General features: G+C 44.5%; 1 protein-coding gene across 1 annotated transcript in view; it reads left to right on the top strand.

The window, feature by feature from the left end:
• PRKAG2 (protein kinase AMP-activated non-catalytic subunit gamma 2) overlaps positions 1-14,201 on the top strand; it is a 454,044-nt gene that overhangs the window by 382,536 nt on the left and 57,307 nt on the right. The window contains exons 6-8 of the mRNA XM_044293639.1: positions 4,042-4,151; positions 9,515-9,596; positions 13,451-13,509. Coding sequence (XP_044149574.1) covers positions 4,042-4,151; positions 9,515-9,596; positions 13,451-13,509 — 251 coding nt within the window. The remainder of the gene's footprint in view (positions 1-4,041; positions 4,152-9,514; positions 9,597-13,450; positions 13,510-14,201) is intronic.

Below are 14,201 nucleotides of genomic sequence, written 5' to 3'. Positions count from 1 at the left end.
GTAAACCTAGATTGTCAGGAAATTTAGTTTTGCATGATCCATTAGCAGTAAATAATAAAATCCATTCTTCCCCATTTTGAGATGCATCGAGATCCTGCTATACGTGTAAGTGCTGCAGTGTTTGCCGCAGCAGCCAGTCTCCCCTGTTCTACTGATCGCTGTTTATTGCCCACTCCAACAAATTACTATCACACTCGGCCAAGTTCAGGTTTAAACACAATGGGATTACATAGTTGCATTATTTTTTTTCCATCGTGGGATATTTGCTATTGGAGAAATGTGAGGAATTTGAAGCTGGTAGCCGCTGGTTGAACAGATGGCAGCGGTGACGGAATCCTCTGTGTAACCACAAGTGGCCCTTCCTGTGACATGATGGCATAGATGAGATTCTTATTTTGGATGGGCAGCCTGTCACAGCGAAGAACGCTTGTCAGTTCTTTGGACGGTTTCCTTGTGCTTTGCAGATTTCATGCATTGAAGGGGGGAGATCTGTGTCCTAAGTGACGTGCTGCAGAAATCCACAGCATGCTCGTTTTTTTCCCCCTACATGTGGTTGAGCTTTGAAAGCTCCATCTACGTGTATTGTACTGGACTGCGTTGCAGAGTCAGAACCACAGGTGAATTCAGCCTAATGCCTCATGCACATGAACGTATTTTCTTTCCGTGTCTGTTCCACTATTTTTGTGAACCGTATGGATAAGAGAGTACTTTTCTATTAGGGGCCAGCTGTTCCATTCCGCAAAATACTGAATGCACACGGATGTTATCCGTGTTTTGCAGACTGCAACATACGTATAGTCCTGTGCAGGGACGGTGCAAGGATTTCTGCCAACACAAGTGAAGCTACATTTTGGCGACCCCCTCGGTGGGAGTGATATAACATGGAGGGGGAGAAAAGTGACATGGGGTGGGATGAGAAATGTGACATAGAAGGGGGAGAAATGTGACATGGGGTGGGATGAGAAATGTGACATTTCTCCCCCTCTGTCATTCCCCCCCCATCCTCCCCTCTATTAATGTTGTGTAAAAAAACATTCTGCTCACCTGGCCCTGGTTCCATCTGCAGCAGCTCCCCTTCTCCTCTGTGTGTGGTCCTGGTATCTTCTCTCTGGCTCCCAACAAGTTTGAGGACCTTTCCCACTCAGCCAATCAGTGGCCGCAGCTGTGTCACGTGTCAGGCCAGTGGCTGGCTCATCGCGAAATCACTGGCCTGACACGTGACACAGCTGCGGCCACTGATTGGCTGAGTGGGAAAGGTCCTCAAACTTGTCAGGAGCCCAAAGAGAAGATACCAGGACCACACTGAGAAGAACAGACCCCCCCCCCCCTTTTGGCTCGGTGTCTCTGCGCCCTAAGGCAGCCACTTGGTCTGCCTTATTATAGCGCCGGGCCTACTCTCACTATAGCAAATATGTCAGACGTCCCGAGAAGTACGGACGTTTCCGCGACAGGTGGCAGGAGATCTGTGAGACTGGCAACACATGGTTTGATCTGAAATGTTTTCCTTTTGGATCAAATGACGTCTGTTTCTGGTGCTTGCCACAACTTCTTTCCCCAGGTGTGGCTATTGTGGTCACTTTACCTTCTCTATTTATTGTTGTTTCTTCCACTATGTATTGCGGTTTGTAGCTTCTGTTGGACTTGTGGTTAGCTTGTGTTTGGTTCTCTGCTGAGTTCCTGGTGCTACCAAAGCTTTATTGAAAAGTGTAGCTTAAGGGAGACTCCTGTTCGTCCTTCCCTTTGGAGGAACAGGTAGACTCAGCCCTGACATTATTTCCAGGGTCCTATAGGGCGAGATAGGATTCTAGGTATCCGGTGTATGAACTTGCCTACATTTGGGGCCTGTTCATACTGGGAGTCTGTCAGGACTGGAGTTAGGGTTTTCTCTAGGAGATGTCCATCTTCCTTCCCTAGTTTCCAGGCCTTGTTCTGGTATCCCCTTTTCCTCCCACACACGAGTGTGACAAAATAGCATTTATCATGTAGAGAAAGTTAATACAAGACACTTAATAATGTATTGTGGTTGTCCATATTACCTCCTTTGCTGACTGGATTAATTTTTCCATCACATTATACACTGCTTGTTTCCATGGTTATGACCACCCTGCAGTCCATCAGTGGTGGCCGTGCTTGCACTGTGTGTGCTACCACTGTCCTGACCACCAGAGAAGCTGACGCTTTTTTTTTTCCTATAGTGTTGCAAGCACGGCCACTGCTGATGGACTGCAGGGTGGTAGTAGCCATGGAAATGAGCAGTGTATAATGCAATGGTTTTTAGAGATCTCTGGGGAACAGATTTGCAGCAGCCGCTGTATCTGGAAATACATTGCAGATTTCCTTTTTCAGCTAGTCAGAAATAAAATCGTGTGTTTCTTAGAGCAGATTCTCTGGGCAGGCGGAAATATCCCAGGAACAAAACTAATTATCTTAATTGCCAAAAAGTATGGTAATTATAGGAAAGCAAAGCATCTGTGGATTAAGATTTTATTTTTTATTTTTTTCCCCCATCACAAATTCCTTGTCATAATGCAGAATGTTTGTTTTCCCCTTTTTTCTGCACTTGTTCTTATTAGCATTTTAGCACCAGATGAAATAGCTGCGTTAGCCTGTAATGACTGTCCGGCTGAGACCAGACGGTGTGGCTAGCTGCAACATTTTGCTATGGCCATCTAGTCTCGCCCTCTAACCCAGAAGCTGCAGCACGTACTCATGGCTGGACAATGGGCATAAAGGCCCACAAGACCAGTGATGCCCAACCTACGGCCCTCCAGCTGTTGTAAAACTACAACTCCCACCATGCCTTGCTGTAGGCTGACAGCAGTAGGCCACCTGGCATACTGGGAGTTGTAGTTTTGCAACAACTGGAGGACCGCAGGTTGAGCATGCCTGCACAAGACCATTATTGGGATCCAATCCTGATCCTCAAAAAATGCACACAGACACATTCATTTCTGTGGGTCCATAATAGAATGGATGTCATCCGGGTGCTGTCCTCATCCGTGCAGCTGTTCCGTAAATTATAGAACGTGTCCTTTTTGCGGACAAGAATAGTCAGTTCTGTTAGGAAAATGGGCCATGCACAGGACCGGTATCCGTATTTGGCAGATCCACGCTATACGGACTGCAGAATCCATACGTTCGTGTGCATGAGGTCTAAGACTGGTGTATAAAATTTTTAGAAGTACAATCATGTACTATACAAAAGAAAGTAGTCCTTGATTGCTTCTGCTATGTCCTCTGTTATGCTTCCCTGTCTCTGAACCAACAAGCAATGCCTTTTGTCTGTAGAACTAAAGGGCTTTTCCAATAAAGAATATTCTACAGTTTTCAAACCAGCGCCTGGATCTTATTTATTTGTCCGGCTCACTGAGAAGGCCGCACATGCTCAGTTTCAGCTTCTTCTCGAGCTGTGATAGAGATGGAGCTGCCGCCGAAAGGACAGGCCTCCCGAGCTGCCGCCGAAAGGACAGGCCTCCCGAGCTGCCAGCTTGATATAAACCTAGCAGAGCAATACATGGGGAGATCTGTGGACCCATGTGAGGTACAGGGCTGCTTCTGGCTTTGTTAGAAAGAGATTGTCATGTACTATATGGTGTCTGATTTTCATTTTTTACATTAGTCATCAGCCCCTTTAAGAAAGTGCGTTTCATTCCCGATCCATGCACCGAGGAGTCAGTATGTGGCCGTATGCAGACTGGTGTGATTTTCTGTAGGGAATCGGGCAGGAAGGGAACCATGCGGAGTTGGGAGACCCTTCAAACATGATGTGAAGAGACTTGATTAGATTGGATGATTAGCTGGATAGATGAATGGATGATGGATGGATATTCTAAAAACTATAAGCGTATTTATATATGAGACCTAAAGTGTCTTGTGTCACAGCGCCCCCCACAGATCTAAGTATCATGCACAAAAAATAATGATTAAACCAGTTGTCCTACCACCCAAGAACTTTTTGCTCCAAGAACAGATGATATGGATCCATGTGGCTGCAGTATGGATTGTGTGTGTACAGTACTAACAGTGACTTGTATCTTCTAGCTGTTGAAGAATCGGAGGGTGAGATATACATGCGCTTCATGAAATCCCACAAGTGTTACGACATTGTGCCCACCAGCTCCAAGCTCGTTGTGTTTGACACTACCTTACAAGTGAGTTCTCATCCGTATAATGTCTACCTTTGTATCTCGGAGTTGATCTGTTGAATTGTGACAAAATTAGGGATTATTCCTTGGTTCTCCAGAGGCATGAATAAGATAGGGTGCAGATGGCCTATTAGGGCATATGACTGCCATGGAAGGTGGTCCACTGTATGAACCAGTCCCCTCTGGCAGACTATAGCCAGCCATGTAAGACTACACTTCCACCTCTGCGGAGAGCAGATGTGGGGCACGGGACCTGCAGGCTATACTTCTGTACTGTTATGAACATTAATGTGTTGGTTTGCGGTAGGGCGGTGATATTTAGTTGTTCAGGTCTGTTGTAGTTGATTATTCCCCTTCTTACACAGCATCTAGTATTGACCTCAACTGTCCTCAGATACAGTCTGATGATTTCGACATGCAGTTTTTGTGGTCAGTGATATATTGACAGACAATTTGCAGTATATTTTGAGATTTATCAGTGGATCAATTGACACCCTATTACCTTGTGTAACATCCAGCCAATCATGTCAGTTAACAGTGGTCAGTGTATGTTTTAGCCAAGTCGCGCACGAATATGTATAGGGGTGTCAGGAGGAATAGCTTTGGCCAAAGGAGTGTCCAGCTGACACCGACCTAGTGTGTGTGGCCGACAGGTTTCTCTCCTGACTCCCCCATTCACATACACATTCGGTTTAGTCGAAACTTGTATGTGTATTCAAGGGGAGAGGGGAGAAAGCTGCAGACAGTTCTGGCGACGGCTTATCTCCTGGAAGAACAAAAGGATTAGGTGAAAAAATCTATTTCACCCGATCCTTCTCTACCCAACATCATCTGTTGGCGAGCAGGGAGCTCTTTAGCGCCTCCGGGAAGGGACGGGACGGTCTCCTACTTTTTGACTACAAGTTTATTTGGATTTGTTCATTGTTTTTGCTTTAAGATGTGTTTACTTTGTACATGAAAGATTTATTCTTGTCAGGGATTTCTCATTCAAAGCCGGCATCCTTCCTGTTATTCTCTCAAATCTTCAAGGAACGGAATTCCCTTTGCTGGGTTTTAACAGTCTTCAAAGCCAGTTCTAGACTTGTAAGCTTCAGGCTGGGTTGCTGCACTGCATTCTGTCTTTTATGCAGTTTTTTTTTCTTTCTAATTCTCATGTTTTGTTCGGTTTGTAGGTCAGAGTTTATGTTGTGTCTTGTGCTGACTTGACCACAAAATGTTTTCTTATCCGTTATTAACTGCAGCTTCATTTCTGTTGATGTGGTGTAGAGAACATCCCTCAGTACAGCTCAGATAACATCTAGATTATTAGCTCCTCAGTCTGCAGTGATGTCATTAGATCCTCGTGGATTAATTGGCTGGATCTTCTTGTAGAACTTGAAGAGGACCTTTCACCACTCCTGACATGCCTGTTTTAATAGCTTCATGCATTCCCCATGTAATACCAATTCTGGAGCATCTATTCTTATGGCTCTATGTTGTGTCATTCCTTTATTATTTCTACTAGAAGTTATTAATTAATTGCTAGCAGTCTGCAGTAAGGGTACAGAGGGCAGGTAACCAGTTGGGGGGATGTTCCCACACAGCTTGAAAATGGGAGCACTGATTGGATAGAGAGTCCCACCCCCAACTGGTTTCCTCCCCTCTGTGCCCTTACTGCAGACTGCTAGCAATTCATCCATAACTTCTCGTAGAAATAATGCAGGAATGGCACAACATAGAGCTATTAGAATAGAGGCTCCAGAATTATTACATGGGGAATGCATGAAGCTATTAAAACAGACATGTCCGGAGTGGTGAAAGGTCCTCTTTAATTGGTTTGGACACATTACTGTAAACTTGAAGAGCTAATCACTACTGGAAAGAAGATTTAGAACCAAAAATAAGAAGTCCCCAAGACCTCTAATAGACATAACAAAGTTGGGTGTCAATAGCAAATTTCTAGGAACATTGGGCAACTGGCTGTAGCCTGCATTTAGGCCAGTTTCAGAAGCCGGAGTATTAATCCATTTTAGCATTCATATTATGGAACTAATGGCTGAACCTCCAGGAATTCTAAAAGGACAGGGGCTGAGTTCATAAGACAGACTGTTTAATAGATAAGAATCCCTGCCATCTCGTAATACTGGGTTCATGGGTTCACCTCCGACTTGGTCAGTATCGTTCCGCATATGTACTGATATGTTATCCCGATGCTTGCATCAAATTGCTAGCAAAAGTAGTCAGGTTATCTTAAGAAGGCTTAAAGTAAACCTGTCATGTGGGTATTTGTATATAATGAGTTATATTATAATCTATCATGAAACTATTAAAAAGTACCTTAGATTTATTCACTTACTGGTGTTACAGATGGTTAGACCCATAATACACACACAAAGATGCCACGCGCCGCATGCTAATGAGCTGATTTGAGTCCAGCGTGCCGTCTAACTTTGATAGGAGTCCAGCGTTTGTTTGTTTTTTAAATCAGCGCTGTAGCCACTCCCCTATTCACTTGTTCAGAAGCTCAAAATCCTGCGCATGCGCACTGTCTGATCAGTGTAATGACGCACATTCATAGCTGAAAGTAAACTGGGCATGCGTCAGCTCATCCTCCCTTCCGGTGGACCAGCACAAGCAGGAGTTATTTGGCAGGCAGAGTGTACATCTCGGGTAAGCGTTCTCCTGCTTGACTTGTACTGTGCAGTGGGTGGGCAGCAGCCAGCCTCGCTGTTCAGACTCTCCCTGCTGCCCCACACCTTATTTGGTTTTGCATTTAGAACATTACACTAATCAGACAGCGTGCATGCGCGGGATTTAAGACTAGAATTCGTGGCCAGAATAAAAAAAAAGCTGAGTGTAGATGATAAAAGGGGCGTTGTTTATTACGTCATTCATTCATTTTAATAATTGTCCGGAAAATGAATAACAGGGAATGCAAAGGTACTATATTACTAAGGTAAAAAAAGGGGGAGGAATATACTATTGAAATTAGTAATTATAATAAGGGCTAGTTTGTTCATGGGGTGATAAACACATGATAGGTTCCCGTTAAATATGTGTAAGATAAGGAAGTGGAGAGCAGGGGGACCCAGGCACCATTAGAATAGCAGTGGCGGGGGATATAGGCGAGGTGAGTATAAGCTCCTTTACCGTTTCTAACGGTTGGCAGGCCATGGAGTATGGTTTTAATTGCACTGGTTAATGCTTTAAGGCCTCTTTCACACTTGCGTTGTCCGTATCCGGCATGTACCCCATTTGCCGGAATTACACGCCGGATCCGGAAAAACGCAAGTGAACTGAAAGCATTTGAAGACTGATCCGTCTTCAAAATGTGTTCAGTCTTACTATGGCAGCCAGGACGCTATTAAAGTCCTGGTTGCCATAGTAGTAGTGGGGAGCGGTATACTTACAGTCTGTGCAGCTCCCGGGGCGCTCCAGAGTGACGTCAGAGCGCCCCTGCGCATGGATAACGTGCCATGTGATCACGTCATCCATGCGCGTGGGGCGCCCTGACGTCACTCTGGAGCGCCCCGGGAGCCGCGCGGACGCTAAGTATGCTGCTCCCCGCTACACTTTACCATGGCTGCCAGGACTTTAGCGTCCCAGCAGCCATGGTAACCACTCTAAAAAAGCTAAACGTCGGATCCGTCAATGCGCCGAAACGACGTTTAGCTTAAAGGGAACCTGTCACCGGGATTTTGTGTATAGAGCTGAGGACATGGGTTGCTAGATGGCCGCTAGCACATCCGCAATACCCAGTCCCCATAGCTCTGTGTGCTTTTATTGTGTAAAAAAACTGATTTGATACATATGCAAATTACCCTGAGATGAGTCCTGTACGTGAGATGAGTCAGGAACAGGACTCATCTCATGTTAATTTGCATATGTATCAAATCGTTTTTTTTACACAATAAAAGCACACAGAGCTATGGGGACTGGGTATTGCGGATGTGCTAGCAGCGATCTAGCAACCCATGTCCTCAGCTCTATACACAAAATCCTGGTGACAGATTCCCTTTAAGGCCGGATCCGGATCAATGCCTTTCCCATGGGCAGTAATTCCGGATCCGGCCTTGCAGCAAGTCTTCAGGATTTTTGGCCGGAGCAAAAAGCGCAGCATGCTGCAGTATTTTCTCCGGCCAAAAAACGTTCCGGTCCGGAACTGAAGACATCCTGATGCATCCTGAACGGATTTCTCTCCATTCAGAATGCATTAGGATAAAACTGATCAGGATTCTTCCGGCATAGAGCCCCGACGACGGAACTCTATGTCGGAAGAAAAGAACGCAAGTGTGAAAGAGCCCTAAGCTGGGCATACAAATTAATGTAACATTGGCCGTCTGACCATCTTATGTGTATTAAAGGGATACTACCATCAGATTGTTTGACATATTAACAGCCTATATGTGAATCTTCTATGTCATGTGTTTTTTTTATGAATAGTGCAATGCTGTACTGTGAGCATCTTTATCTAGGTCTACCAAGAGAAAAATAATGCTGTCATACGATTAACCAAATTCTACTAATCTACTATTATACTAACAGATAGCATCTTCCCTTCATTGCAGCAGTAAACTGACAATAGGTTACTTATCTGTATAGGAGTTGTATCTCTGTGCTGACTGATGCAGAAGGACAATATTTTGTATTTTATTTTTTAATGTACTGCTGAAATGATTTTTTATTTATTTTTTAATTCTTTAAAAAAAAACATTTCTAATGGATGTGTTCCTTTCATCTCCAGATTTGGGGGTGGAATCGGGCAACTTGAATTTTTATCAGACCTGATCCTCTGCTCTGAAGGGAGATTTCTCCTCTCCAGACAGATTGTGTATGCGTTTGGGGATGGAGGGGATCAGGAGGAATAACTATTCGGGTGAACCTCTACTGTTCGAGTGACACAGGGTGCATTGATGTATGGACATGTTAAAGGCGGTTTTCTGGGTGTTTAATATTAATGACCTACCCTCAGGGGAGGTCTGACACCCCCGCAGATTAGCTGCTTGTGGAGGCTGTGGCACCCCCGGTAATCAACATGGCCCCCTCTTGTCTTACCAAGTACCACTCTGTCGTTTGGATAGTGGCTATGCATTGTATTGCAGCTCGGGTCCATTCACTTGAATAGGACTGAGCTGCTCCTAGGCCATGTAACTGATGAATGTGCCGTCACTGGCCTAGGAAGATGCTGCGGCCTCATCTGATCGGAGGGGATCCCGGGAGTTGGACCTCTACCGATCAGATATTGATGACGTCTCCTGAGGACAGGCCATCAGTGTTAAGCACCCAGAAAACCCCTTTAATGCTGTATAAATGATGTGAATTGCTTTTAACGACTATTCGTAATTAAGAACGTCCCAGTGTTGCCAAATCTCCATTTATTCCCTCTGCAGGTAAAGAAGGCCTTTTTCGCGCTGGTAGCTAATGGCGTAAGAGCTGCTCCGTTATGGGAAACGAAAAACCAGAGTTTTGTAGGTGAGCTCCAGTCCAGCAGCAGTTATATCCGTTCTGCATTAGTTCTTTCTTAGGTCAATTTTTTTTTTAACATTATTTTATTTTTTGCACGTCGTATACATGTAAGTTAATGAACGAATGATGCACTGTAGAATTTTCTTGGCATAATAACTGGATCGTTCTGTGATGATTCATCACACTGGATGCGCTGACGCTCAGCCTTAGTCCCCATTCACACGAATGTATTTTTGGTCTGCATCTGATCCGCATTTTTTTGTGGACTAGGTGCAGACCCATTCATTTCAATTGGGCTGTTAAAAAAATTATTAAAATACGGACAGCACACCATGTGCACTCTGCATCTGTATGTCCATTCCGCAATGCCGCGAAGATAGAACGTGTCCTATTCTTGTCTGTTAGGCATTCTTGCAATGGGTCTGCAAAAAAAACAAAAAAAAAACGGATGCAACACTGACATCACACAGATGTCGTCCATATTTTTTGCTGACTGCAAAATACATACAGATGCGTGAATGAACCCTAAGCCTTACTTTTAGTTCCACGTGCCCTGGCACAACGCCTGAAAAGCATACAGCTGAGTGCAGGGCACACAGGGTAAAAATGTCTTGCTTACTGACCGCTAATTTTGGGATTTATATTTAAGTGTTGAATAAAAGCTTTTGTGCCTGTTTTTACAGATGATAATTGGACCATCATCCTCTTTAGCTGACATTTTCTATAATGGTACTAAATATGCCTTTTTTTCTGTTACTGGCTGTTTTTGGAGGGTCCATAAATGTTTTGGGGTCTGGCGGCTGTTTATCAGGGGCTCTTCTGGGATTGGACACCGTGCAGCAGTTATTTTTCCAGAAAGATTTTGTCTTGCGTATCTGAATCCGAGGCTGCAGTTCAGTGTAGTGTGACCTGCGCTTTAAGGCAAGGCTTTTCCTTCTGCCTTTTTAGGGCACGTTTAGTTTACAGAGGAGGAGGCAGGTCCCATACTGTCCCACTAATGACAAGAGCTGTGTACACCGGAGAGACACAGAAACGAAGCTGCGAGAAAGCAGAAACCATACAAGCAAACCAGGGGGGCTTCCGGAAGCCAAGCTGTCCTAAATCAGCTCGAAGGGAAGCCTGCAATGGGAAACCAGCTTTCCCTGTGTAATAATGCAGAGCAATGGTAAAAAATATCTTCTTCTCATTATTGGGGTCTATTCACACATCCGTGTGTGTTTTGCGGATCCGCAAAACACGGACAGCGGCAATGTGCGGTCCGCATTTTGCGGACCGCACATTGCCGGCACTAAGAGAATATGCCTATTGTCTGCTATTGCGGACAAGAATAGGACATGTTCTATTTTTTTCAGGATTGGAATTGCGGACCCGGAAGTGGGGGTTCGCAATTCTGATCGGGGCCGCTATGGGTCCGCAATTCCGTTCCGCAAAATGTGGAATGGAATTGCGGATGTGTGAATGGACCCTTAAAGTCATTGGGCCGAGCATGGGTTTCCTCACAGAACTATATAGAAAGTGAGGAGCTGCTAACTTCCTATGTCGCTGCACATCTGTGGGGTGTAAACTGCTGCTATGGAGACAGAGTTAAATACCGCTCTCCTCTGATCTGGAATGTGGGTTTGGAGAGGTCCTTGGAAAAAGATGTTGATAAAAGACGTCTATATAAAAATAACTCCCTCTCAAAGGCCAAGACGGCTCACATAGTATAGCATATAGTTAGTTGTCTTTTACCCTCAGGCTTTGAGCTCCCCCCCACCCTCCGGCTCAGAGCTTGCCACTGATGGTAAGCAGTGCCTTATCTCTGTGCATCATAAGGCCACCTTAGGCTAGGGCTAAAAGACCCTAAACTGTACTGTTGTGGCATATCAATCTGTAAATATCACCAGACCTGCCCCCTGCTGCTGAGGAGGCCCCCGGCTGGTCATGTATGGGGTATGTAAACACTCCATGTCCATAGGATGCAGGATAGCGATGGTCGTGTGATTTAGCCAATGCTTTCTCGGCTGTTGCCGACCACATCCTCTTGAACAGTAACGGAGTGCCTTCAGCACATGCGCAGATATAGTTGGGTTATTTTTGCATCAAGTAAAAAAGTTGGATACAGTCAGGGATATACTAGTTTATTTTCATTGTAGTGTTACAATGCCCGTACGATGACTAGTAAAGTCGGCTAAACCTGACTATTTTGGCTGGACAGGCGGACTATCTTATGTGTGTGACGAGGTGATGTTGGATGGGGACTGATGGATCGGTCATGCTAAATTTCAGCGACTGATCCTTTTGATTACAGGAGAGATAAGCCACTGCCAGAGCCCCTTAGGGTCCGATATTCAGGCAGGACAAACGCCGATCATACATGATAGTCGGCGCCCATTACACAGGTCGATACATGGTGAATGGGAAAGAAAGCATTGTTACTGCAGTCGTTCTTCCCCCATTCAGGTCTATTGATTATTGGCAGTACGTTTCTGATTACATAGAGAGATATGCTGCCGATATTCGGGCATCTGTTGTCCTGAAGGACGCAAATCAGAGCTTGCTTCTTTATCGGCTGATTGGAGGCACAATTATATTGGCCAACTCTAGGGAATGAGCACCCTATGAACACTCCCCAACAATTGGCCCGAAAATCGTCCAGTATAATAGCGCCTTTACTCCCCATTGAGCCATGTATGCATGTATATGGGGGAGGTGGAAGGAATAGTGGTCAGCCGACAGCCAGTGATGGCTTACGGTCATGTTTAGGCCTCAGAGGGGTCATTAGTCAAAGGGATAAATAATCTTATTGTTATTTCCATAATTGGCCTCCGTTCTATTGCTTGGCGAGAGCAATACAACTCCATTGTATTTAGAGGTCTCGTTATGTCGAACATCTAGACCCTGTTGTTGACGAACATGTTAGATTACATAGGTATGAAGCCAAGTATATACATTGACCACGGGATAGCATGGACAAGACCTCCACTAGTCAGTACAGCCCTGAACTTTACAGCTGAGATGCTGAATTAAAGGGAACCTTTCACATTTAAAGGGGTTGTCTCACTTCAGCAAATGGTGTTGTTTATCATGTAGAGAAAGTTAGTACAAAGCACTTACTAATGTGTTGTGATTGTCCATATTGTTTCTTTTGCTGACTAAATTCATTTTTTCATCACATTATACCCAGATTGTTTCCATGGTTAGGACCACCCTACAATCCATCAGTGGTGGCTGTGCTTGCACACTATAGGAAATGGCGCTGGATTATGCACACTCCTGCCGCCCCAGCCACCAGAGAAGCCGATGCTTTTCCTATAGTATGCAAGCACGACCACCGTTGCTGGATTGCAGGGTGGTCGTAACCCCTGGATAATGTGATAGAAAAATTAATCCAGCCAGCAAAGGAGACAATATGGACAATCACAATACATTAGAAAGTGGCTTATATTAATGTTTAAATATTTATAAATGCCATTTGCTGACGTGAAACAACATGCTGATTGAGTCAGTGTGATGCAGAGCAGGACGAGCTAAGCAGATGATTATATATATATATAATATAATTTTTTTTTTTTCTTCTAATTTTTTTTTAATTTTTTTAAAGTTTCAGCATAACTTAACATACATTTAGCTTTTTGGGGGATTTAGGAGTCCAGTGGGCGGTCTGATTCACTCATTCATAATGTTCCCTGTGTGACTATGCACATAAGAGATCGCGTTCAGTTACGGAATACAGTAGGCCCGTCCACTGGACTATATAGCAATCTTCTCAGCCCCTCCTGCCCTATAACATGCCGCCTGCAGAAAGCACTGCATTTTCCATGTCTTCCTTTTTAAATGGGAAAAGAGGCTCCATTAATTCATATTGTGCTTTATTTCAGGAATGTTAACAATTACAGACTTCATCAATATATTGCATCGATACTACAAGTCTCCAATGGTAAGTACCATCCCTTGCTCTATTTAGTGGCTCTTGGATTTTAAGGCGTTTTGAGAAATTCGAGCTTTTATACAACCTGTGAAAGGAAGATTGTCACCACTACTGACCATTCCATCGCACCACAGATTCCGCAGTCTTCTACACCGGAACAGATGCTCTTGAAACATCAGTTATTTCTTAAGGTGACCATAGTAAATTGATGTATATGGAGAACAAAGGTTGACCATATGGTGTAATCCCTCAGAAGAGCTAGTATAGCATAAATTGCTAAAAAAAAAAAGTTACTGCTGCCTATGATAGAAGGGTGTCAAATCAGACAGGGCATCACTACTTGCGTAGCCAGAGATGGGTCAGAGTGCCCATGCTGACCCCTGTACGCTACCTAAAGCTCCTACAAATGGGCAAGTATCAGAATTGGACCATGGGTCAATGGAAGATGGTGGCCTGGTCTGATGGATCATGTTTTCTTTTACATCATGTGTACGGCAGGGTGTGTGTTGCTTACTTGGGAAGAGATGGCACCAGGATGGGAAGAAGACAGGTTGGTGGAGGCAGAGTATTGCCCTTGGTATTGTTACATAGTAACATAGTACATAAGGCCAAAAAAAGACATTTGTCCATCCAGTTCGGCCTGTCATCCTGCAAGTTGATCCAAGCCAATAAAGCACAAGCCAATTCTCCCCACTTAAGGG

The sequence above is a fragment of the Bufo gargarizans genome, chromosome 5 (assembly GCF_014858855.1).
Source record: "Bufo gargarizans isolate SCDJY-AF-19 chromosome 5, ASM1485885v1, whole genome shotgun sequence".
NCBI lineage: Eukaryota > Metazoa > Chordata > Amphibia > Anura > Bufonidae > Bufo > Bufo gargarizans.
This window is presented reverse-complemented; position numbering and strand designations above follow the sequence as displayed.